The sequence below is a fragment of the Camelus bactrianus genome, chromosome 14 (assembly GCF_048773025.1).
Source record: "Camelus bactrianus isolate YW-2024 breed Bactrian camel chromosome 14, ASM4877302v1, whole genome shotgun sequence".
Lineage (NCBI taxonomy): Eukaryota > Metazoa > Chordata > Mammalia > Artiodactyla > Camelidae > Camelus > Camelus bactrianus.
This window is the reverse complement of record NC_133552.1, coordinates 3,210,034-3,236,363: the sequence shown is the minus strand read 5'-3', so window position 1 is coordinate 3,236,363 and position 26,330 is coordinate 3,210,034. Positions and strand designations below refer to the sequence as shown.

Below are 26,330 nucleotides of genomic sequence, written 5' to 3'. Positions count from 1 at the left end.
TTTTCCAGGGCCAAGCAGCTGGGCCAAAGACCTGAAAACGTCTCCTGAAAAACGCCCGCATCATCCAGAACACCTGTCTCGCCCGGGAGCTCCCCGGAAGGCGGCGTGAGCAGCGGGCGTCCCCGCCTGCGGCGCAGAGACGGCGCACGCGCGCATTTCCAACCGCAGCCACAGCTGCGGAGACGGCCCGCGGGGCGCGGCACCGGCCCGCAGCCACCCTCAGGTGCCTCCCGTTTCCGTGCCGATTGTCGAGCGCTCGCGCACACGGAAAGGGAAACCACCTTCCGTTCTCCGGTGCCATGTGAAGGCTGTCCGGGTGGAGCCCAGGCCGCAGGGAGCCTGACTCCACCTCCACCTGGGTGGTGGCCAAGGTGTTTTTGGCAACGTGTCACATCCTCTGTGGGCCCCGTTTTTAAAGAAGCATCTTCAGGGTGGAGGCGCCCCCACACAGTCTCCGCCAAGCCTTCTTTCACTACTTTTAAAGCAGGGTTTCCTGAAAACGGGTAAGCCCACGGATAGAGGACGCCAGAGGGGCTCTGGGGTCTCCAGAGGTGAAGCCCTTGTCTTCTTCCAGTAGGAGAGATGCTAAACCTGCCGGTATTTCTGAAAGCAAACCACTGCTGTTAAAATTGCAGAATAAGATGACTATCCACGTTGTCTCTGGCTCACGTTTTCCAGTTTTGAAGATGAGCCCTCATTGAACAGACGCACCTGGATCCCACAACGTGAGGCTATCCTGACAGGTCTGGCTGGATTACCTCCGTCATGGTGCCCAACAGTCCGTGGAAGGATGCACTGTGACTGATAATGGGATGGCGTGTAAAAGACTGGGTGAAAAATGAAGTATATGGGGCACGGGAGATGGAAAACTTCTCCCTTTCCTCTTAAAAAAAAAAAAACCCTTTGGATTACGCATTTTTCAAAGAATGCATTGAATACTTCAAATTAATTATTCATCTGTTATTACCTGGATTCTCTCTGGGTCATCCATAAAAATGATGAAACAGTGACTTAAAGCCACAGTCTCTCTCTAGTGTCTGATCACTGTGCTTCCTGAGAGGCTATACCACCCAGGGGAATGCTGAAACCTCAGCGCGCAGTGCGTCTGCCTCTGGGAGGCGATGCTATGTTTCCAACATGAAGACCAAGTCTTCAGGGATGGTGAGTCCCCCCAAAATCAAATATGAAACTGACACATAGGGAGACGGGCGCAGCTCCCATCAGATTATCAGAGGCTCAAAGAAATATGCTGATGCTCCCCCCACAGTGTCCACTTCTTCCCTCCCTGCTGGGGAGCACTCAGAGCGACGCCCCACTATGAGAAAACCGTTCTACATTTTAAGTTTTCTAGACTGGGGTTGAGGGTGCCTTTCAGACACTCAGGTGTCTGCATGTCCTGGCACAGCCCTGCCTAGGGGAGGGATCCTGGGGACAGATTCATTTTGTTTCTGCAAGGAGGAACTGCAGAGATCTGACGGGGTCAAGTGACTCTTTTTAATGTTCTCTGTACTTACAAGATCTCATTCCACAGCGATTTCTCTGAAGTGAGGCTTTTGATGGCTCCCTGTTCATTACAGAATTAAAGCCCCAGCCTCACCTCAGGCCATACAATTTTGCCCTTACCTACTTATCCAACCTGACTTCTCACCACCATGCTGGACTCACAGTGCATCACGCTGAACTTTTCATTGTGCCTGGATAACTCTTTCCATCTGCTGAGTTTCCCTCTGCAGCCAGAAGCGCCTTCCCCTGGTAACAAGCTCTGGTTTGTACTGTACTGTCTTGGCAATGTCTCCATCACTCTGTTAAAACACTTTTCTGTTGTATTCTCATTCTCTGTCTACTTATCTGCCATCATTCTGTTATTCTTTTCTATTTCTTTACCACCCAGGACGATTTTGGGCAACATGCCAGGAACCTTGTCTGGATTCGCATCACCGCGAAGGATGACAACACTGGCATCTCTGGGTGAGCAGACCCATGCAGACAACCACACGGGGAAACTCTCAGAAGCTCTTTTATCCAAGCTGACCCCTGAAGATTATGAGGAAAACCAAGGTTCTGTGATCGTCAACAACAGTATGTGCCCACTCACAGGCACTTAAGAAATACCATGTTACTAATGCAAAATGTTTTAAGAGTTTGGACGTAAATGGTAATGGTTCATAGAAGAAAAAAAAGTCAAGGGAGTATTAGGGCCTGCACTGCTCACATTCGGACACAGTTTTGAGAGAACAAATGAAATGATAGGCTTCACTGTAAACTGTTTTTGTTGTTGCTGTTGTTACATTTTCTTCTGTTGTTCCTGTAAATGGTAGAAGTAGATGTTCTTTTGCACAGCAAAGGGAACCATTGACAAAACAAAAAGACAACCTACTGAATGGGAGAAAATATTTGCAAATGGTATGAATGACGAGGAGTTACTATCCAAAATATATAAATAGTTCATACAACTCAATATCAAAGAAACAAAGAATCCAATTTTTAAAGTGGGCAGAAGACCTGAATAGACATTTTTCTGAAGAAGACATACAGATGGCCAACAGACCATGAAAAGATGCTCATATCACTAGCATCAGAGAAATGCAAATCAAAACCACAATGATATACCATCTCACACCTGTCAGGATGGCTGTTATCAAAAGGGCAACAAACAAGTGTTGGTGAGAATGTGGAGAAAAGGGAACCCTCCTACACTCTTGGTGGGAATGTAAATTAGTGCAGCCACTATGGAAAACAGTATGGAGGTTCCTCAAAAAATTAAAAATAGAACCATCATATGATCCAGCAATTCCACTGCTGGGTATATATCCAAAGAAAATGAAAAGACTAATTTGCAAAGATACATGCACCCCAAACCTCATAGCAGCGTTATTTACAATTGCCAAGATATGGAAGCAACCTAAGTGCCCATCAGCAGATGAATGAATAAAGAAGATGTGGTGTATATACAATGGCATACCACTCAGCCATAAAGAAAGAATAATTCTGCCCTTTGTAGCAACATGGATGGACCTGGAGAATATTATGCTTAGTGAAATAAGTCAGGGAATGACAAATACTGTATGATACCACTTATAGGTGGAATCTAAAAAACACTACAAACAAACGCATATAGCAAAACAGAAGCAGACCCACAGATAGAACAAACTAGTGGTTACCAGTGGGGTGGGGAGGGGCAAGATAGGGGTGGAGGATTAAGAGACACAAACTACTATGTATAAAATAAATAAGCAACAAGGATATATTGTACAGCAAAGGGAATTACAGCCATTATTTTGTAGTTAACTTTAAATGGAGAATCTATAAAAATACCGAGTCACTATGTTGTACACCTGAAACTAATATAATATTGTAAATCAACTATACTTCATAAAAAATGGAAATAGATGTTCTGTTGTTGTTCTTGGAAATGGAAGAGGTAGATAAGAAATGTTGCTGAATATACATGTGTGTGTGTATATATGTGTATCTAACAGACAGCAATCCGCTGTTAGGTATGTGAAAACATTTGCTGCTGACACCAACATGACAGCAGCACAGAAAATCAAAACGGACCAGCAGCAGGTGCGTCTCTGAGCCTACGCGCTCTTTCTGATGGTGTCATGGGTTGGCCATGGTCCAGCAGGGCTATAAAGGAACAAAGTCAGAGACCATGAAACCTACGCAGAACGGCTGCGTTCCAGAAAGAAATGAGCGCAGGGAGCACAGCCGTGACACGGCTGTGAAGTAAGCCGGATGGAATGATGTGGTTCTGCCCTTTGAGAATATTGCACAAAAAGGAAGAGGAGGAAGAAGTCGCCTGTGAGGATCAAAGCCGAAACAAGGATGTCTGCTGCGCTGAACAGAATTCCCTCAAGATGCTCAAGACAAGCCTTTATCTGGAATCAAGACGGTGCACTTGGCCCAGAGACAGTCCTTCCAAAACAGCCCAGATACAAATCAATTGTTTCCGAGGGATGAAGTGTGTCTTCCTTTCTAATCACCAAAGAAACTAAAGTGAAAACCTTCAAGGGACAGCAGAACTGCGGTCCTCAGCGATTGAGTCAGGACAGCATGATTTATGGAAGAAAGAAACAGGCCAAAATGGACAGAGATGTAGCTGCAGCATTCCCCTGGGCTATGAAATAGAAAAGCTCAGTTGGATTTTACTTTGGAAGGTTGCTGGGTCTCAGATAGTCCGGGGCACTGAGGGTCTGTGACGTCGGGCAGCAGCGTGGGGCCACCAGGCTGCACCGCCCAGCTGACCCTCAGCCGCCCAGGGCTGGGGGGTCTTTGCTATGCCACGTGGAAGACGGGCTTGTAGGGAGCAGGCTCTGTCTCCCCAGCTTGGAGAGTTCTCCCATTTTCAACGTCTATCTGAGGTTGGTGAAAAGATGTGGCCTGGATAAGCCCAAAGTGCTATGTGACAAAAGTACTTCCAGCAAGTTCCTGTCTTACGTTCCTTTTAGAAAAGCAAGTGCTTTCTGAGTAGGCAGGACGTGGCCAGGAGGACAGCAGGTCTGGGAGCTCTGTCAACACTTGAATAAACACAACAACCATCATTCTAGAAATACCCGAATATCTAAAAATCATGACAAGTTCTCATGAACTGGCAATAAGAAATATATGGTAGGATTATAAAATTTTTATTCCATTAGTGATGAAAAGTTATAGTTATCAGTAAATTAAATGAGGGCACATAAAAATCGCGCCTAAGTTCAAGTTAATCATTTTATATTCCTAAATTAGAAGTGTAAGTAATATTAAAATAATGGTGTTTCACTCTCAAGTGTATATTCTTATAAACACTAAATTTTTTTGAAGACTATATGCACCTGGATTTTGGGACTGAACTGAAAAACAAGGATAATACATGCTTTTCAGGTTGCAGCACTGTTTACTATTCTTCCAAACACTGGATTTTATTATTTTTTTGAATTGAAGTGTTGATTCACAGTGCTGTTAGTCAAACACTAGATTTTAAATTGCATTCTATGTACGTTAAATATTTAAAACATATTTAACTAAAATAAGATCATATAAATACTTCCTATAATTCATATTAAATCTTAGTATATTAGAAACCACAAATGTTTTCAAGTTAACTTGCTTCTGTAAAGATCTCAGATTAAAGGTTCTTATATTTGATTTTACAAATAGGTTACCTATTAGAAAGGTTGTAATTATATATTGCTGTTTTCAAAAAAGCATTCTTATGTGTCCATTCATATAAAATAACATAAAATTTATGTTATATTTATATTAATACTTATAAATCCATTGTGTAATTATTTAATATGTATATATTATTATTTATATATTGATTTAAGCAAATATCTCATTGTTATATTAAATATAATCAAGAACAAAAGACAGAAACAGCCTGAGGTGAGAAGGTAAACTGTGAAACAGCTAAGACTGGCAACTAAGTTTTGTGTATCAGAACCTTTCCTGGTCTACCCAAGAGAAAGCAGAAAAACTGGCCACAGAGATGCTGTGCACACCTGTCCGCCCTGATACTAATGTCAGGTTTTTATCATTCTGAAAATCATCTCAGTGTTACCACTAATTGACTTTAAGACAAAAAAAGTGTTAATTTGAATTTTTATAATGAATTCATACTAATAAATACCTTCTGTTTCATGAATTGGGATTTCTTCTAACTTTTAAATCTAAGGGTGGGATTCCATGGTTTTAAACCTGACGGTAATCAGGTGTTCGAGAACACTGGGTCATGTGTTTCCCTCGCGTAGACCCTCCCCACAGCTCTGGTGGCTGAAACCCCGAGGCCCCGGGCTGCCTCACGAATCCTGAGTGGGTGGGGGGGGGGCATCTGGGCCCTGCCGCCTCCCAGAAGCCTCTGCCCGGATCGCGTGGGCACCAGCCAGCCCCAGGGTGCTGCCTGCCCGGCCTCCCCGCCGGCTGCTGGCCCTGCTCCTGCCCTGGATCTGCGTTTGGTCGGCTCTGCGCCTCACCCAGGGCTCGGTGCAGGTGTCATTGAGAGAGGCTTTCCTGACCACTCATTCTCCATCACAAAGCCCTGCCCCGTTTTCCTTCTAAGTCCTTACGGATTCTCTTGGTCCTCAACAGACATGTTCACTGTGTGTCACCTCTGACAGGACATGAGCCCTAGCATGGTGGGAACTTGGCCCCCACCCCACCGCTCCATGCCACACCCCGTCTGCTGCACGGATTCATGAATGACTGGTTCCCCTCTCAGCTGACCACTGGTTCTATTTGCTGTGAAACCAACATGTTTACTCATTAGCAAGTGTGAACTCCCAATTACCACCACCAAAAGAGCTGTGAGCCAATCCTAATTGCTAGAGAGAGACTAAACACTGCATAACTGTGTTATCACTGCCCAGTTAGAAAGAGAAGCCTTCACGGGGCTCCCCGAATGGCTAAAAACCAAGGCGCCATGATGACCAGTCATTCCTGGGTCCTGGGTCCTGGAGACAAGGATTTGCTCGCAGGAGTGCCAGCAGGAGACACAGGAATCTACTGCTAAGTGCAGTCACCCCTGCCACAGGAGGCTGACTGGCTCTTAGCTGTGACTTCTGCATATTCTCCAAATCCTTCTCAACCACAAGGGCAACGATGTCCTATTTACCTGGGACCAAATGGGCTTTACCTGGCCTGTCCAAGTGCCAGCTGCTGAGACAGGAGCCACCACCCCTCACAGCAAGGCCATGCCTGGGGCCCAGTCAGACGTGCTCAGGGGAGGGTTGGGACAAAAGCAGACACGGAACGTAAACTAAAACGTCCAGCCCCACTCCTCAGCTCCTTCCCCCCGACAGCCCCGTATGTCCTGGAGACTCAGTAATTCTCAGGAAGGCACTACAAAACCCACTCCGCGCCTGTAGGTTCAGGGTGCCAGAAAGCCTACACTTCCCGCCTTGGCTTCTCCAAGAAGTTAGGAGAGAAACAGGCAGTAGAATCTGGTTGTTCCTGGACAGTGAGCTGTAACTTAGTTTCCAAGTGGGTGTTCCTGCTCACCCGTGTTTGGCCGACTGGGATGTTTTGCTCCTGGAGACCCATCACATCGGAGGCAGGGAAGACAGGGGAGGCCACCGGAAAAGCAAACGACTCACCGATAATGAAAGAAAAGTTAGCCAAGATCTTTTAAGACTCTCCCGAAGAACTGATCCCTGCCTGAAATGTGAAACATCACCATTCAGATTCTACGACCCAGACCCGAGGAAGAAGTTCAAGTCTTCCCTAGATTCTTCTGTCGCTTCTCAGATGGGTTCGTAAAACCAGCTTGCCAAAAAAAAAAAAAAGGATTAACATATTTCACGTTACTTTAAAAGGGACGCAGTTAGCCAGGGGTGCCAGTTCGTTTCTGACTGTCACTTCATGAGTAGAAGTGATTTCTGAAGAGTGTCTTGTTGGCAGATAGAGAAAGTTGCCATTGAGCTAACTTAAGTCATAATCCCAAAAAACAGATTTACTCAAGTCATCCTAGACAGAGGATGGGGACGGTCACCAGCAAACCGCTGACCAACACTGAATCCGCCTCCGCCCCCGCCCCTGTCACCGCACCTCCCTCCATCCCAAGGAAACGGCGTCCCTTCCCCATCCTCCCCTGGTGGTCCAGAAAGATGCTCTCATTGCTCAACAAGCCAAGGGCAGTGGCCGGGCTCGGAGTGGATTCCAGCACAGAGGTGGATGAGAAGTCCTCCTCTTGCTTCGTAGCAAACGGTGCTCAGCAAAGTGGTTTTTAATTATTAAACACCAGCCAACAACAACAACAACAACAAAACAACAACGTTCTTGGGACTGAACACCCCTAAGAGAGCCAGTGACTCTTAGCTGACACAGGCCGCTTAGGTGTTCATTAACCAAGTGCTCATTAGGCGTCTTGCTTCCTTCAGAGTTTATTCCCTCCCCCTCTCCTTCCTGTGCCCGGGACGCAAACAGTCCCCAGAAGCCCCCAGCTGGGTAACCCTGTGAACTTCCTGGGCCACTGACTCCCCTGCCCCTAGTGCGTTTCCTCACCTGTTCTGAGGTTTTCCTGCTCTTGTCCGGGAGTGTCTCCGACACCCCCGTGGTTTTCCTGAGAAGGCTCCCTGTTCTCCACACTCTTTGCCCTGTCAGGTCCCTCCGCACACAGGGTTCAGTACACTCAGTTTCTTTTGTAGACACAATGCTGCATTTCAGAGGGAGGTCAGGGACCATCCAGCAGCAGAGCCTGGCCCTGGGAGGTATCCTGGCCAGCTGCACCCTCTTCTTTGCAAACAGGAGCTAGCTGGGGCAGGAGTCCAAAGGCTGACCCACCCCGCCGCCACTGACATCCCCAGTTCGGAGCTCCCTGGAGCTGCACGTGGGGCTCCAAGGGCTTGGGGTCAGCCACAGGGCTGCCCTTCTCCCCAGCCCAGGGGACATACCCCACGACACAACCCGGAGCATCTTCTGTGCTGCTGTCTCTCCCAGGGCTCTGGGAAAACCCGGATGTGTTAACACGGACAGCAAAATTTAACTGTGATTCCGCTTCTAAGTTAGGGACCTGTGGGTGCTAACACTTTCTGCGTGTCTACACGTGCTGTAGATTTAATGGGGATTACTTTATTTAAACCGTAAATCAAACAGATGATAAGAAAACTAAAGTTCAGAGAAGTGAATCACTCAGCCAAGGTCACAGAGCTGAGTGGCAGGGCCTGGAGCCCAACTCAGGTCGGTCTGTCTCTGCAGTCAGAGAGCCTTCCTCTGCTTCATGACAAGTCGGTGGAAAAAAGATGCAGCTGGACGTGAAATAAAGCCTATCCAGGTGTTGGAGGCAGACACTTGCCACCTGGCCTGAAGAGGGTCACAAAAATGATGCTGTAATTTCCTATCCTTTTTGGCTAATAAAAAAACCAAGATATTTTCGGTGGCGGGGTGGGGGGAGAAGTATGGGAAGGGAATGGGAGGGAAACAAAAAAGACAGACACGCATGGCCAACAGCCAGTACTCTGAGAAAAAGAGATATTTTTCCTGAAATGATATAAAGTTTATATCTGAGAATTAATACCCAGGAAAGCTGGTGTAGTTCATATTTTTGGCCTTGCTTATACTCATCTTTGACTCAGCAGCTGTACCAAAGATGGAGGTGTGATGACGCCAAATGGCTTTTTAAACATTATTTTAAAGGTCAAAGGATTTCTGTTTAAAGATCAAAGCATACTGGATATTCTTTAGCTGAATCTACACTCAAAATGTATTGGGGAGTTTTGGGGGTTCTGTTTCCTAATACAACTGGTTTTAAAAGAGCCTAGGAGAGTGGGGCGGCTGATGTGTTTCAGGCTCCGACCTCCGGTTTCCAGCAGGTAACACGCCGTTAGGAGTCCCAGGTCGCCGGCGCCCTGGCTGCGCAGAGCAGCCTTGATTAAGCGGACTCCCGGGGGGTACAGGCTGCGGCCCAGATGGAGGAGGGGGTCATATTCCCCCAGATTCCCAAGGCGGCCAGGCTGTCTAGATTCCCTGGTGAGCGCCGGCTCAGGCCTGGGGTCACGGAGGACAGAAAACCGCTTGGGGGATGCGGAGGTGGCTCAGGGCAAGGTGTAGCCAGACACAGGGCTTCCTCCAGCAGGAGCTCAGTGTAACGGCGCTCAGGGAAAGCCTGACGGGACAGGGAGCCCCACCGCCCAGCTAGCCGAGGCAGGAACAGCAACCAGAACCCCTGACCTTAAAGCTGGAGAAAATCTGCTCAGGGTGCCCCCCCCAGCCCCTCCCACCAACTGTGATGAACAGACAGTCTCAACCAAACAACATCCTCTTTGTTGTTCATTCGGGCTAAGCCTATGTGGAAAACTAGGTGTTGTCACCAAATACAGTCAGCCTTTCCACTCACTTGACAAAGCAGCCGAAACACCAGGCAGCCTCTGCCATGCACCAAGGGAGAAGAGCAATTTAAGTTTGTCAGATTACATGGCATTCTGGGCATTTGTCTGAATTATATTTGTAGACAGAGGTAAGTGGCCCCCGGTAGATTTTCTTCCAGTGAAAGAAAAAATCATGAGTTTCACTTCAGGAATAAAGAGGGAAAAAATACTACTAAAACACTGAAAAAAAGGAATCCTTCACTTAGTTCCTGATTTTTCAGATGCCGCCAAGTAATGAGGTGCGTGGCAGACTGTCTCCCCGCAGAGCAGCGGGTCTGTCCCAGTAAAGCTGACGGGAAGGTGGTTTGGGGAAGGTGTTCTGAACAATCCACACAGCAGCAAGTTTCCAGTGTCTCTGAGGCACGAGTTACGCGACGAGGAAAAATGCTCTGTCCAGGGAAGACAGACAAAAATCAGGAAAAACCATTTTGTCTGTTCCCTGGGCATTTCGTCCTTGCTGTCCCCTCTGGATGGAGAGCTCTCTGACCTCCCGTGTCACGTCATCAGCGCGTTTTGCTGAGTCAGAAGGACAGGCGTATTTATGCGTGATCACGCAGGTTAATTTTGGAAGACGATTTGCCGCTGGGAAAAGGCAGAAGTACGTTAATGAAATCTGAAGGTTCACCAAGATTGTGGAGAAGTTTGGGGGCTTAGACAAGATCAAGAAAATGTTAAAGTATTTCCCCGAATGAATAAAGGGCACAGAGGGACCCTGAATATCTCCAGCTCCCACTTCAAAATTGTAATTTGGCACAAAAGGGGTTTTTAGGATTAAGGCATAAAGATTTTGGTCCTATTTCTTTAGGAGTACATTCCTGAGAAAAATGGCCAGAGTACTGGCCAGTGGACCTGGGTTTTGGGACTTGGCAGCTGTCCTGAAGAGGCCCTAGGCAAGGGCGTCCCAGCTGAGCTGAGTAACGGGGATGGTCAGGGTGGCCGGGGAATCAGGACACCTGGGCGCTGGGGCTGTGGGCAGCAGGGAGGACCATCTCCCCATCTGCACTTCTGTGAAGTGCTACTTTTAAGCCATGAGATGAAGTTCCCTGTTACTAGAGGCTGAGTGATGGCCCCAACCCTCCCTCTGTGGCACTTCACACAGGAGTGGACACATCAGGCACCAGGAGGTGCAGGTAGATGTTTGCGCCTCCAGTCAACAAATGTTTATGGCACTTCTACTCCGTGCCAGACTAACAGCTGGAGAGCGATGCGCGGGCAAACTCAAACATCACCTGGGGTGGGGAAGAAGGAACGGGGAGTGAGGGAAGAAAACGCTCAGGGGCCCTGAAGAGGGAGTCGGTCCGGAAATCTCCAGAATGAAAGACCTGGCTGCAGAAATCTCTGCCCTCTCCCCAGGCCGCCCCTCCCCTGGCCCTCAGCCTCAGCCGCTGGGCAGCCCAGGAACCCAAGCAGGTGTGAAAGGAGCCCAGCAGGTGATGGAGGAACGACTCTGAGGGCCAAGTCCTCTCCGCAGAGAGCAGCTAGCCTGATGCAGGCTGCAGATGGACCACCCAGGGGATCTGGGAGCAGTCAGGAGGGAGAAGTCAGATGGCAGGGGCATGGAGACCCTGCACTGTCTTCTGTGAGGAACATAACAGTGAGGCCAGACCCTGGGACAGAGGGGCTGGAGGCTGGAATCCCACGGGGGCCTCCTGACACACATGCTCACAGACACGCCAGCTACCACTGTGGGTAATTTAAAGTGTCCAGAAAAGAGATTCCAAAATGCAGAAGGCAGAGCAGGACCACCTTCAAACTCTGATTTTCTTCTGACTCATCTGAACATGTGAAAGTGAGCTGCCAACAGGATAAGTGAATTTAAAAGCTACTCTTTTTTTACATGCACCCCAATGTTCACAGCAGCACTATTTACAATAGCCCAGACATGGAAGCAACCTAAATGTCCATCAACAGATGACTGGATGAAGAAGTTGTGGTATATATATACAGTGGAATACTACTCAGCCATAAAAAAGAATGAGATATGCCATTTGCAGCAACATAAATGGATTCGGAGATTGTCATACTAAGTGAACTAAGTCAGAAAGAGAAAGAAAAATACCATATGATAACACTTATGAGTGGAATCTAAACAAAGAGACACAAATGAGCTTATTTACAAAACAGAAAGAGGCTCACATAGAAAAGAAACTTCTGGTTACCAGGATGGAAAAGGGGTGAGAAGGGATAAAGTAGGAGTTCAGGATTTGTAGACACTAACTGCTGTATATAAAATATATAAACAACAAGGTCCTACTGTACAGCACAGGGAACTACATTCAGTATCTTGTAGTAACCTATAATGAAAAAGAATATGAAAAGGAATATATGTATATATACAGATGGCTGAAACATGATGCTGTATACCAGAAACTGACACACTGTAAACTGATTATACTCAATTAAATAAAAGAACTTTCTTTATCCTAAAAAAAATTACTCTTTTTATCAACCACAAGCTCTCACTCCCTTCAACATCATGACCCTCCTGCCAAACTGAAGATGAGCCCCTGACACTGTGCCAGTCTCCAGGGGTCAGACACTGCTGTCACATGTGCTGTCACATGCGCTACCCCCGCATCAGTCTTCTATAACAGATGACGACAGTCTTGTTATATGAAATCTCTTGCCCAAGGCCACACGGCTCATCTCAGCTGAGCCAGAATTGAAATGCAGGTTGGAGCTCTGTGGATGCACGTGGCCTCCGAACCGAGTGGGTCCTTACCTGCACACACCTGACTTGAACCTTCACTAAGGCTGCTCTGTCTTCCACAAACACGCCCTCATCCTTTCTGTCCATCAAAATCTTCCTACCCTCAAAGCCCAGTCTTCCATCCTGTCTCAGGTGTGAAGCTCTTTTCCGAGCTCTTAAGCCAGAGCCTTGCCGGGATTGCTACCTCTTCCAGATGCCCCCTGTGCCTCTTCCCTGCCCATCCCAGTTTTAAGGACCTCACAGACCAGGAGACCCTGCTCCTCTCCGAGCAGGCTCGTTTCTCACAACTTGTTCTATGCAATGCTTTCCTGTCCGATGTTGGAAGGGAGTTTCAGAATTTTGCTTTGAAATTCTCATTTTCCTCAGAAATCATTCATGACCTCTCAGCAACCACTGTGGATACTTGAGAATTCTTGAGACATAAAAGAGCTTATAAATTTCTTGTCAAACAGGATAAAACAGTGTGCTTATTTCACTTAACAGTTAAGATTGCATTTTTGGAGAGTTTTAAATGTTTATTCATTTCAACTTGCAGAGGCGTCTCCCCAGTTTTAGAGCCTAGGAGCACGTTTATTTGTTTGTTTTTTGGGTCTCAGAGAATTCTGTAGATCTTGGACCATCTGGCGGATGCTAAGCCCTGTGCCTGAAGTGCCTAATGGTGAGGAAGGACCTGCTCACCCGCGGCCTGTGCTGCCGCTGACAGTTACACACAGGCCGCCTTTAAGCCCGGGCCCCGCCCCCACCAGTCACGACTTCAAGCTTATTGAAGACAGTGATTTTCATCTTGTTGATTGATAATTTCTTACAACAATTAGCACAGCTGCCATGCAATGAATGCTAGTGAACTCACTAAAAAGACAGTAAATAAATACAAAAACTACAACTTGAACTACATAGTCTTCAACTTCTTTCCTCCTCTAACACTTCTCAAAATGTTGGGATTCTCTTTCCAAAAAAGAAAAAAAAAGCTTAGTTTTCATTGCTTTGAAAGATGGTAAAGTAAACAATAGAAACAAAACAGAATAAAAATATAGTAGGATCTCCAGAAGAACTCAGCCTCTAGATTTGTGTTCGCTGAGCAGCTGGCTACAGAGGTTTCCTTCTAAGCATTTCTAGGAGAGCCGTGCCCATAAATTCCCAGACATTCCTTGTCTCCAGTACAGCAAAGGCTCCTTCTTACACTGCAAGTTGTCCCTGGGCCCAGGCAAATTTCCTTTAGTGAATTTTAACCAAATGCAATCTGATAACCTTTTCACATATGCAATTAGGCAAAAACTACTCACGAACCCAGCAGTTAGGTCTGAGGAGGAGGCTCTATGAGAAATGAGGAGGGGACCCAGCCCCTGACTCCCTGGACCAGCCAGAGTGTCACACCAGTAGGAAACAGTAATTCATTAAAAACAAAACAAACCCCGGGAAAACTCGAGGTGGATGGTAACAGTCAACACAAATAACACGCCTTCTTCAGCAAGCAAACCTTCAACGGCAAAAACTCACCTTTTAGTAGAACAACCGTGCCTGACAGCAAAAGGCCTGGCTTTTAAACACTCTTTGCTAAGACTGCTAACGCAGAACTTCTCCACTTTAAGAACATAACACTACTATTTCTGTTTTCCACATGTGGGTTGTTCTACCCATGTCCAGACCCCACAAAAACCCAAGTTTCGCCCGATGGGGTGGGGTCAGGCTCAGGGGCCCAGAAAGTCACATTTCACATTCCCTTGGGAGAGCACGAGTTCCATGTGGCACCTTGTGCACACAATGGAAACTGAGAAGATTATGAGGGATAAATTGGGAATCTGGGGTTTGCAGATACTAACTGCTGTATATAAAATAGATAAACAGTAAGTTCCTACTGTACAGCACAGGGAACTATCTTCAATACCTTGTAATAGCTTATAATGAAAAAGGATCTGAAAAGGACTATATATATATATATATATACACATATACATATAACTGAATCACGATGATGTACATCAGAAATTAACACAACATTGTAAACTGACTATACTTCAAAGAGAGAGGAAGAGAGAGAGAAAGAAAGAAAGAAAAAGAAGGAAGGAAGGAAGGGAGAGAGAAACCGAGAAACCTAGAAGAGGACAAGGGACCGGGGAGAGGCGGGAAACGGTCCGGGGGCGGGGCGGGGAAGGGGGCGTGGTCCCTGGACCGTCCGCCCGGAGCCCCACCTCTTTCCGTTACTGTCCCGGAGCATCGCTCTGCCCATCACCCTGGACTTCGTTTCCAGCTCCTGCACCTCCTCCAGCAGCGTTTTCTTGCAGGTGTGCTTGGCCCTGTGTCATGAGGAAAAGACAGAAAGCACAAGACACGTGAACTGTGCACAGCTGGGCCGATGGGCTGCTTCCCTCCCGGGGCCACATCGGAGGCCCTGGGAGCCAGATGGAGGCTGGGGGACATCATGGAGCATTCGCCCCCGTGCACGGCCAGGGCTCCACCTCCGTAACCTGGGAGGCACCCACGTCCTGCAGAACAGACTCAGCCGCCGCCCAAAGTGTTCCTCGGACCGCAGAGGCCCTGGTGTCCAGACCTAAGGCCGGAGCTCGTGCAGCATCATAGGTCTGCCTCTAACGCCTTCCCTGCAGGACCTAAACCCCAGAAGATGCTTTACTCCTCACCGTAGTGGACGTAGGTGGGTCCCTCGGGCCTTGCCCCACTGTGATCAGGGGTTTGGGGGTGGGGGGAGCCTCTATTTCCTTTTAGTGAAAAGAGTGGCAGCCGTAGCCGGGATGGGATTTATGATGTCAGAGTTCACACTCCTCGTGACAAGCCCTTGACCTGAAATCCGGCTCAACACGAGTGTCTGGGCACAGATCTCCATTTCTCCTGTAGACATCAACTGTGGCCCCAGGCCACTCGGATTGACCTCAGACACGAGGGCTGGTGAGGGTCCAGAGAGTCCGGGAGGTTGAGCTTCTCCGGCTGTTTGATGACTGTCCTCACTCCGTTCCCCCCTCTCCCACCCACAGAGCCAGCAGGGCTCGTCAGCCTCCACGCCAGCCCCCACTGTTATCTTCTGGGCGTGGGGAAATGGGAGACACCAAGCAGGAGACTTGAAGTAGGAAGGCTGGGCCACCGGGTGCAGATCACTGGAAATCTATACCTTAGACCAATAAATAAATAAATAAATAAAAAGACAGAGAGAATCTGACCTGCTATACTGAAGCTGCCAGTTTTCACCAAACCCCTTCCGAGGGAAGTGACTTGAGCATCTTGATGCTACTAGGCACTGCAGGTGCTCCCGCAGAGGAAACTGCACCTACGAGCTACTCGGCAATTCTACTTGCCTGGGGCTGGTTCCCGGGAGCTGGCCTGGGGACTTACCCACTATCAGAGAACGCGGAATTGCAACCTGGGGGTGATTCGGCCAGTCCTGCTGTGTGGAGCATTGGAGTAGAAGTGATGCTAGCAATTTAAAACTGTCTTCTCAAGAACCTTTACCTAATAAAGCCTTACTTAGAGAAATGAGTCTAACATCTCCCCTGTCAAAGTCTATATGAGAACTGACGAAAACCTAATACTTACAGGTTTAAAAAGCCAGTCTCTAAGCATGAGCCACTGGCGTGTAAATTGGATCTCACCATCAGCTGGGGTTTGGCTTGTTCTGAGTCACAGCTTGGACGGAGTAAGAACCCGTTATCTGTGGACGGCTGGCCCCCAGGGGCCCAGGACTGCCCACCCAACCCCACGTCGAGAGGCTCGGTGACCACAGTGGGGGCAGAGTTGGGGTGCTTAGCCTCTGTAAGAGTGTGAAAGCCCACCGGTGGCCTTTAGATGGGGGGGGCATCTCCAGGTTATCAGGGACTTTTGAAATATATATGTCAAAAGCTTAGAATCTTGAATTTTACATCTTTTTTGTTTCTGAAACTTTTTTTCCTGGACTCTTCTTTTCTTTTGGAAGGATAGCAAGTCAGAAGGACATGGTAAATTCTAGATGTAGATGAAAAGGTAAACACAATATGCTTTCAAAGAAATTAGTCTGGTTAGAAAGCTTTTTTTTTTTTTAATCAAGGCCCAGTTGTATACAGAAATTTCTTATTACCTTTTATTTCCATTTAACTGCCTATCTGGGGTTACATAAGTAAATGAAGTCATTCTTGACTTGCTGAGTGTATTGTGTGCTAACTGGTGAAGCACAAGAGATACAGTCAGATAAAAGGAGACGGGTTCCTGTGTCCCGTGGCCTTGAGCTTTATATTATTTTTATAAAGCAATATAAGTGAACTTCTCCTCGATGAGAAAAGTGCATGGCAGCTAACCTAAGGATGATGTCCCAGGGAAACGCTTTGGAAGCATGTGAGTGAAAGGATATTAAAATAGTTCCAGGCAATTTAAATTGCATGCTTCTAAGAAAAATATTCATCAACCAGGTATCACATATAATCAATCAATTATTTTAATAAAGGTGCATTAGTTTGGTCCCTCTTGAAAACTCTGGTTAACGGGATAACAGAGTAGGTATTTTATGGTGTCGAAATCTGCCTTAAGACAGTCTGATAATGCCTCCTCGCCCAGAAAGATGACAGACTTCATGAAAAAATGATCGCATGATCGCATGCTGTTCTTTTTTTTTTCTTTTCCTTACACTTAACAGTACAGGTCCTAAAATGGGAGAGAGACTGGGCAGAGAAAGAGGGAAAATGCAGGCTGACGAAGCAACTCACTTTCTCCAATGCACACAGAAATAAAGGTGAAAAGGTGGGCCTGCCCTGCGCTGGAATTTAAAAGCTCTTTCAAAACAGAGTTAGCTACCAAAATTCAAAACTAAACAAAAGTCCTTAAGATCGGCCCAAGTCCAGTTGAAAGAACCCTAGCAAACGCCTCATGCGGGTTCGCCACAGGGCGAGCGCTAGCTCCTCCCTGACTCTCCGTCACTCAACTTACACGCTTCGCAGAAGGCCCTGGTGATCCTAGCACGTCACCTGCCAATCAACATTCCACAGTTTGAACCAAATGATGGGTCATTTTCTGGACAACTGGGATTCATCTTTTGGTTCCAGGTGCAGGAAGGAAAAACAGAACACATTTTATAAAGATCAGACAGAGAAATGACAGTTCAGTGTCGTGGCCTCATCAGAGGCAAGCAGCTCACAAGATGCTTCCTCTTCGCAGGAGAGGCCTCTTAGTCTCCCTGACTCAACAAACAAGTGTTTCAGGCTGGGAGTATAACATGAGGTAAAACAGAGGCCCTGTGATCAGAGGGAAAATGCCAAAGAAACTCGCCAGATTCCTGTTTTTGAGGAGGGGGTAACTGTAGTTTAGACACTGACTGAATATGACAAATTGAGCATCTACTTTGGGCAAATACTCCAGGCAAGAGGCAATCAGTATCTGCCATCCTCCCTGGGCCCCCAAATATAAGGAGACAAAACCAAATTTCAGGAGGTGCCTCTGGGGTTCAGTGGGGGCCTCTCTGGCTTTCCCAAAGGTGGGCGCTGTCCGCTTCTGGGAAAGGCCGCGATCGGGCCCTGGCAGGGCAGCAGGTGGAACCACACGTGGTCTGCCTCTGCTCCCCGCCCGCCAGCCCCTGAGCCGACCTGGCTGGCCAGCTCCTTGGAAAGGGAGTGACTTGTGCGCTTTCTAGTGGAGCTGGAAGCAGTGTCATTGATTTATCCTTGTTAAAATGTAAATCATGCTAATTTTACAGTGCCGGGAAAAACCAAAACCAAATCCTGTTTGAAGGAAGAGATAATCTGCTTCCTGGTGACTGAGCACTTTTTTTTGGAAGGTACCAGGAAGGAGCCTGACAACAGACGGGCGGGCAGAGCCGCTGCAACCTGCAAACACTCTGAAGCGGCAGAAAGATCCCTCTGCCAAAGCCTCACTCAGCAAACTCACTGTCTCAATTAAAAAAAAAGTTTTCATGACATTAATATAAAGGGTTTGAATTAAAATAGGCTGATATTAATTTATAATCAAATTACTACACTCAGTCACTGTAAACTGAAAAGTGATCTGATGTAACAAAGACCGCGTTATATTTACCTAAAACTAACATGATTATCTTGCAAAACTGAAGGGACTTGACAAGGTGACACACTGCGCCACGACCGGGCTGTGTTCCGAGAGGAAATAACGGAACTAACGTTTTCTCTCAGTTCATTTACTAGATGAAGAAAACATCTCCTGGGTGTAATAATTGCACTTCCAAGGATTCTGATTCTGCTGTTTACAAAACACAGTTTTAGCAAGGAAAAGGCAAGGAGTGGTAAACCAAGGCACTTAAGAAACTAGAATGATTTCATTTTCACTAACAGTTGCAAAACTTAGTGAAGAGAAGAGAAGAAAAACACCCAAAATGGGAGCTATAAAATTCTCTCTTCACTTCCTCTCTCCGACTTAGGTATCGTCGGCTGTCAAGATCATGCCAAAATGAAGACTTTTTCAAAAGACATCCTTAACTGTCAGGCAAGAACAGTTCTCATCGAGGGTGGGAGGAAGGGAGAGAGAAAAATGAAATCTGATGTCTTTTCCTGGGAGGTTTGGATTAAAGTCTGAATTCTCTACCTCAGGGCCCCCAAGTAATTATGCTTTGCCCAAAGTGAAGCCCATCCAAGAGTCTCAATTTTCAGGGAAGTTGGCAACTGCAGGAGGAATGAGGCCCACCCCAAACAAAAATCAGTATTATCTCATGCGGCGTATTCCGTCATCTTCACAGGTGGAAGAAAATTTACATTATCTTGGAACTTAGCAGCTTTTTTTTTTTTTACATTGTGCATAAGATATTTAGGAAACAGTATATCTTAAAACATACAAACAAAAACTGAGCATGAATTATTTCCTATTGATATATAGTTTAGTCTCTGTGGTTAGTTTTCTCACAGATTTGTGAATGGGCACTTTAGAATTGTATTTGAAGGCTTCCTACCGAGAATTATTTGAAAAAGTGAAGAACACTTCATCCCAAGCATTTGGTGGTGGGAAGTGACTTACACAGACACACAACTTCCGTTGAAGTCTGGGGTTTAAGGCCGGGCTGTATTTGTGATCACTCAGCATTGATTTTTAGCTATCAGGAGAAATGAATTTTGAGCTATGCTTCTTAAATCTCATGGAACGGTTGTGAACTTAGAAATTCTCTTACAATCATGCGCCAGGAATATCACAGAGCCTGGCTGCTTTTTCTCTACATTCTTACAGCAAGGTGAAGCATAGGTTAAAAGGAAAACAAACAAACAAACAAACAAAAGCCCCACATCCTGTATATCTGCTGCTGGCATGTGGCAGGAGACCTGTTTCTCTGAAATCCCGCAGCATCTCATTCGTCTGGCAGGGCTAGGGGAAGACAACTGAAGGGCAGGCGACAAGACCTGGGTACCACTCCATCTTTCACTTACGCTCTCCATGCCACGTCCTCGATCAGGCATGCAGTAGGAACCAGAAATAATCCCAGCCAGAAGTGCGCAGAGCTCAGGACCATGGTCGCCTGCAAGAAACAGAAGTGACACACACGTGAATACCCTTTCCTCCAAAATCAGAGATGCAATTTAATCAGCGTAAAACATCCCATCACACAAAAGCAACAGAATGTATCAAGTTCAACGGAAGTTAAAATAGGCACCTAGGACCAATGTCAGGGGACCTGGCGGGGTGAGCTCCTGGCCGTGGTGTCCACCCACTCGTCTCTATTCTTTTGTTTTGAGGAGCGCTGTCCCCCTCTTTTATGAAGTGCTTCAGGCCCTCTCCTGGCCAGAAGCTGTCCTGATCCCGCCTCTGGAGAAATGTCGGAGCCACCAGACTCCAACGTAATCATTCACCCACCCACGTATCCATCTGTTCCTGGTCCTCTCCTGCTGGTTCATCCACAGAACCCGCCTCTTGGCAGAGCGGTTCTCAACACCCCAAAAAGGAAGGTGATCAGGTCACGGTCCTTGCCTTCAAGGGACTTAAAGTCAGGTGGCGTATCCTCCATCGCACATGGGGTGTACGTGTCACGATCACATTCCCTGGGGGCAGGAGGAAGGCTAGAAGGCTGGGGAAGACTTCTTGGGGATGGAGAGTGGGAGGCGCCTGGAAGAGAAGTCTCAACAGCCAGAGGGGCCGGGGGAGAGCGATTCCAAGTGGGAGGATGGTGACAGGGAGGCAAGTGAGGAGCTCGGCCTTTGATGAGACTTTCCGGCTCTGGGGATGCAAAATGGTGTGGGAGGAGTTGGGGAGAGGGCTTAAGGAAGAGTTACAGGGCTAGATGTCAGTTAGGTGAAGAGCTGAAGAGGGGGCTCAGGGACAAAGGCGGGGAGGCGGGGAGAGGCGTTTGCCCTACAGAACGGGGCAGGGGAGGCAGAGGCCTTCTGTCTTGTTTCCAATGAGTGAGGCTTGGGGTGGAGCTGGCTGGCAGCGGCCCCCTGGCCTGGAGGGTGGGCTACCTGGAAAGGGACTGAAGTTAACATGCGACAGAATTCTTTTTATTTTAATTGAAGTACAGTTAATTTACAATATTCTGTTAGTTTCTGGGGTACAGCAAAGTGATTCAGTTATACACATATATATGTATTCTTTTTCCATTATGGTTTATTACAGGATATTGAGTATAGCTCCCCATGCTATACAGCAGAACCTTGTTGTTTATCTATTTTATATGTAGTAGTTTGTATCTACAAATCCCAAACTCCCAATTTATCCCTCTTCATTCCTTCTCCCCTGGTAACCGTGAGTTTTTCATCTATGTCTGTGAGTCTATTTTCTATTTCTGTTTTGTAAATGAGTTCATTTGTGCCCTTTGCTTAGATTCCACATATGAGTGATAATCATATATTTGTCTGTCTCCATCTGGCTTACTTCACTTAGTATGATGGTCTCCAGGTCCATCCATGCAGCTGTAAATGGCTTTATCTCATTACTTTTTGTGGCTGAGTAGTATTCCATTGTGCATACATATACCACAGCTTCTTTACCCAGGTGTCTTACGTGTGACAGTTCTCTTCCTGGTCACCAGTTTCCCTTTCCTGAGTTTCACCATTGGATTCCCCTGCGATCGCTGTGTTCTGCTCGTTACAAGGAAGTGGAGCTCCCGGCGGGAGGGAGGGACCGAGAGGCAGAGGCACGATTAACCTTAGGACCCGCTCGGGTCCTGGTGGGGCTAAGAGTCAGGGGCCTAGTATCTCTCTTCACGCTGAGGGGGGGGGGTCCCCGGTCCTCACCGGGCACCCAGGCTTAACTCACTTCCCCATTCCCACCTTCTGCTCTGGTGGGCAGGTCCATCAACTCACACCTCCGTCCGCACAGTTGCTCCATCTGCGCAGGCGCAGCAAAGCCCCGCCAGCCGTGCGGGTCCTGCCCCTGAACTCCGGCACGGAGCCCTGTTTGTGGTGTGGGCACTTCATGGCCATGGAACTGAGAAGCAGCGAGATTCGGGGTAGAGTTGTACTCCAACCCTGGCACCGGAGGACTTGCCTTCCTTGTCTAAAACTGAGAGGACCAGCTTTCTGGAAGAATAGTTTAAAACCTTAAACATATATGAGTGCATTTTGCTCCATCAGTGACGTGTCTCAGAATTTATCCTAAGGAAATCAGTAGGAACACGGGAAAAGATGCAAGTTCAAGAGTATTCATGTGGAAGAAAGTAAGGAATACGTGTCCAAGCAGAGGCCTCACTATGTTGTGGCTCCTACGTCCAGGGGACACAAGTGAAAGGGACAGAGAATTAGGCTGTTGACAGAGAGCTGTGAAGTGACCTAATGAAAGTGTGGTTTCTGAGATGGCATGTGAAGGGGACCTGCCTTGGCACGGGGGCGGGGGCGGGGGCTGGGAAAGGAAGAAGGATTGGCCCAAGTCTCAGAATTCAACCCAAGATGCCCACCCCAAAGTGACTGCGCCCTGAAGTGTCAGGCATGACACATGTCAGTATACATCGATACATATGATTGTTTTTGTGAGTTCTGTTTTGGGGTTTCCTCACCTTAAATGAAGCACATTCCAGGGCCTCAAACACAGTGCAGTAGTTCAGGCCTGGATCCACCAAGACCGTTGAAACCACCGACCTCCATACCCACGTGTGCTCACATGTCAGCAAAAACACACGGAACGGCGTAGCAGAGGGTGTGCACTGCTGAGTTTTACTTCCATGTCTCTTTGACTATCTCTAGTTCCTGGTTTTCATACAGAAAACACACTACTTACACAGAAGAAAAACTGAACTCACAATCCTCCCTCTCTCACGGGTCCAAGCAAACCCAGGAATGAGCTGGAGTGAGCCATCTGCTTTCTGCAAGTCCTGCCTCCTCTCCACGCCGCTGGCCTCATTGGCTGACCCAGCTGGACCGTTTAAGGGGATGCTCGACCCATGGAAGGTGGGTTTGTTTAAGCTGCACTTAAGGGAACACATCCCGCGTCATCTGCCAGGTGTACTTGTCAAAGGACACAGCCTTCTAAAAACAGCGTTCTACACCAGTCACGGACTATTTAATATAGCTTACGAAATTCACAACTTTCCCTGCTGCAGGAAATGAGGAAAATGGCCTTTAAATGGCCCCGCTGGAGACAGGAAGCCCCCTCCCCCAGTGACAAAGGTTATATGGGGACTTGGAAGGATTGTTTTTTCATTGGTTTTTAAAACTTGGACCTGCGAAGACGTCGTGGGCATAACTAATTACAAAGGTGTGTCTCCAGAAAGGTTTCTAGTGTCCCCGATTTTCACAGATTGCCTGGGGTCCGGGCTAAGGCACTCTGCTAAAGCCGCAGCCTGTGGTACTGAAGTTCAGTTAGATGGCACTAGTTCTGCTAGCATGACAAGAAGTATTTATTGAGCTGGGCTCGGTGACAAGTGGCTATCAGTTACTCCCCCCACCACATATACTATTGAGTGAGGATTTAAAAGCACCCTTTTGATGTGCTAACAGCCCCCTAGGGAAGAAGGCACCCTCCATGCCTTTAGCCAGTGATGCTATTAACCACTTAGGTGCCAAATGCATAGGCACCCACTGCAGTGAATCAGAGGAAAGTTGAGGTAGGGGCGGGAAGTTCCTTGATAAACAAGGACACAGCTGAGGGCTGGAGAGGATGGGGGCCTGTCCGGTTGTCACGCTGCACAGCACAGCCTCTGGTCAGACCAGGAGTGTCCACCAGGGGCACCGCGAAACGTGTCACCAGGGATGAGAGCCTTCAGCAGCTTCTGCGCTCTACGCACCATCCACACGTCCACGGTGCCAGGGACCAGCCACACATGGATGTGGTGGCAGATGAGAGGTTCTAGAAAGGAGGCTGGAGGAACCGGAGCTGGGCAAGGTCAGTCTGTGTTCCCCGCTGTGGGACAAATTTGAGACAGGCACCATGTGCCAGGACTTCCCTTGAAGCCTAAATGGGTTCACTGCCCTCTGCGTGCCTCCTCTGTTTCCTCTACTTTTGAGCCAGGACAGCAGAGCATCTGCCCCCTGGGCCGCTGTGCCCAGCGTCCAGTCAGCTGGGCTCATGTACAGTCCATCTCAATAGACCCCAAGGAGCCCTGGGCCAGACCTCCAAAAATGAGCGAAGCTTCTTCCTTAACATCTCCCTGGCTCCCCCCAACCCCCAAGCCTCTTCACAGTGCCCTGTGCTGATCTGGAAACAGCTCTGACTGTTAAATGACTTAGAAGCAGCAAATGAGCTCAGGGGCTGGCGCAGGGCACTGGCGGCTGGGCCCCGGCCAGCTGGCTGCCGTCCATCCCTCACTGCCTTCCCGGAGCACAGCGGTCCGGGACCCCTCGATGAGACATTTTCTCCAGTGTTTTCTTTAACTCTTGACAACTGCAACTGAAATTTAGCAGCAGCTCCCAGCTCCCCGGGGGGAGCCCTGCTGCATACCTCTCTCGCTCCCTCTCTCTCTCACTGTTACTTTTTATGGCTCCTCCAACCAAAAGTCCAGATTGGTTTTCTTTCTTTTTTTTAACAGAGAAAATATTCTGGGGAAGAAAAGACTTGACTTAATAAAGAGTTTAGGATAACCGAATGACTGCTGCAAACCATCCATCCCCAAGGGCCACACTGAGAAATTAAAACCGTGCTTTCTACTTTTAAAGCTGATTTCTTTCTTCGTGAAACAAAAAAAACCTTCACAGCCGCAGTCGGCCTGCCTTCCCTCCTCCGGAGGTTCTGGAGCGCTCGTTCTGGGCCAGCCTTGCGGTTCGGTGAGAGAGACCCAGGGATGGAGGAGGCGGTGTCCGCCCGCACACTCATAGCTACCTTTTCATCTCCCGGTGCTCACCGCGGGCAGCACCGAAGGATCCAGGCAGCAGCTCCAAATCCCCCACGAGGGCTTCCGACATGCTAGGCATGCGCGTGAGTAGCCTAAGCCCCGCCCCCTCCCCGGTACCGCCCCTCCCCTCCCCGGTATTGCCCACTCTCACTGACCACGCCGCGGGCACGGGTGCAGGTACCAGGCAGGCCTTGGATTCAGCTGCCCCTTCCCTGGGGCCTCTCCTCCCGGACATGGGCACACCCTTGCCGTCTAAGCTCCACCAAAACCCCTGCCAGAGAGGAGAGGTACGATTGCTCCCATCTTACAGATGAGGCAACTAAGGCTCCGTAGGTCAGGGGTCAGTTAAAGGTCACCTGGTAAGGGGCCGAGTCACAACCTGAACCGAGACCTCTCAGCCGCCAAAGCCGGGGCCTGTCCCGCGGTCTGAGCTCCACATTCTTAACAGACAATGGCTTTACTGTCTGCTCACAATTTTCTAGTGTTTTCTTTATTATGATTTGCTAGCATTTCAGTAACTTCTATTTTAATAAGTTGCAGGCCTTCCGATGTATACAATCCATCTTCCATTTTTAGCCCAGAAATCCTAGTCGGACTTTACCGAATACAAGTTAATTCTGTTGCACCATTTCTGACTTTTTTTCTTTTCTGCTTAGAATGTAACATTTTTAAATGATGAACTTAATAACTGGGCCCCTTCCCGGGCCTGTTGTCCCACACCACCACGCAGGACGCTAGGCCGGTGAGCAGGCGTGCGCCGGATCAGGCACGCCCAGGCAGCCACGTCCTGGGGCTCAGCCTGCCAACTGCACAGCTTAGAACCCCACAGACTGGGAGTCTGAGTGGGTCTCACGGGTCCCCACTCCTCCTCGGAAAGGACACGTCTTACTAAGATTGGTACCTCTGGAGTGAAAATAACACCTTAGTCTTCAAAGCATCCCAGCTGGCCTCGACAGGCCAGGAAATAAGCACTTTTTTAAAAGGGAAGTGATTTGACTGAGGAGAGGAGGCCTCCACTGGACGGCCCAACAGTCCTCCAGAGATGCCAGCAGGGAGACGCTTAGCCTTAGCCACACGGGAGGCCTTATGAGTCCGAGACTCTCCAGAGGGACAAAGCCTCCCATGCAGGGACCATAGACCATCTGAGACGCTCTCTAGATTCAAACCCACTTACTTGGAAGCAGATGCTCATGGTCCTCTAAGTGAGGCTAGCTGAGCATCCCTGGCCTCACTGCTCAGACACCAGAGACCCTGGGCCTGGGCGTGAAGGGTCCCACGTGACAATACTAGAAATCTAGCAGCTTTCACGGGGAGGCGGGCTCACCCGCCCAGCGCTGCTTGTCTAGATGCAAAACATCCAGTTACAACCCGATCCACACCCACAGCACTGACACGTGTCACCACCAGGTGGGTCAGAAACCTCCGGGTGAAAAGCAAAAACCCTGACACTTGCAGAAGAAAACGTGGGACAGTACCTGTCTGACTTGGATTAGTTTTTAGACAATCTGATACGAAACAGCAGAAACCATGGAGGAAAAGAGAAGCGTTTGCATTAAAATGGAGAACTTCTGCACTGAAGGGCACCATAAAC

General features: G+C 48.1%; 1 protein-coding gene across 2 annotated transcripts in view; it reads right to left on the bottom strand.

Annotated features, from left to right (window-relative positions):
- ATP8A2 (ATPase phospholipid transporting 8A2) overlaps positions 1-26,330 on the bottom strand; it is a 416,513-nt gene that overhangs the window by 24,507 nt on the left and 365,676 nt on the right. For both annotated transcript variants that reach the window (XM_074377942.1, XM_074377943.1), the window contains 2 exons: positions 19,911-19,999; positions 14,745-14,849 (listed from right to left, as the gene is read on the bottom strand). In XM_074377942.1, the coding sequence (XP_074234043.1) occupies positions 14,745-14,849; positions 19,911-19,999 (194 nt within the window). The remainder of the gene's footprint in view (positions 1-14,744; positions 14,850-19,910; positions 20,000-26,330) is intronic.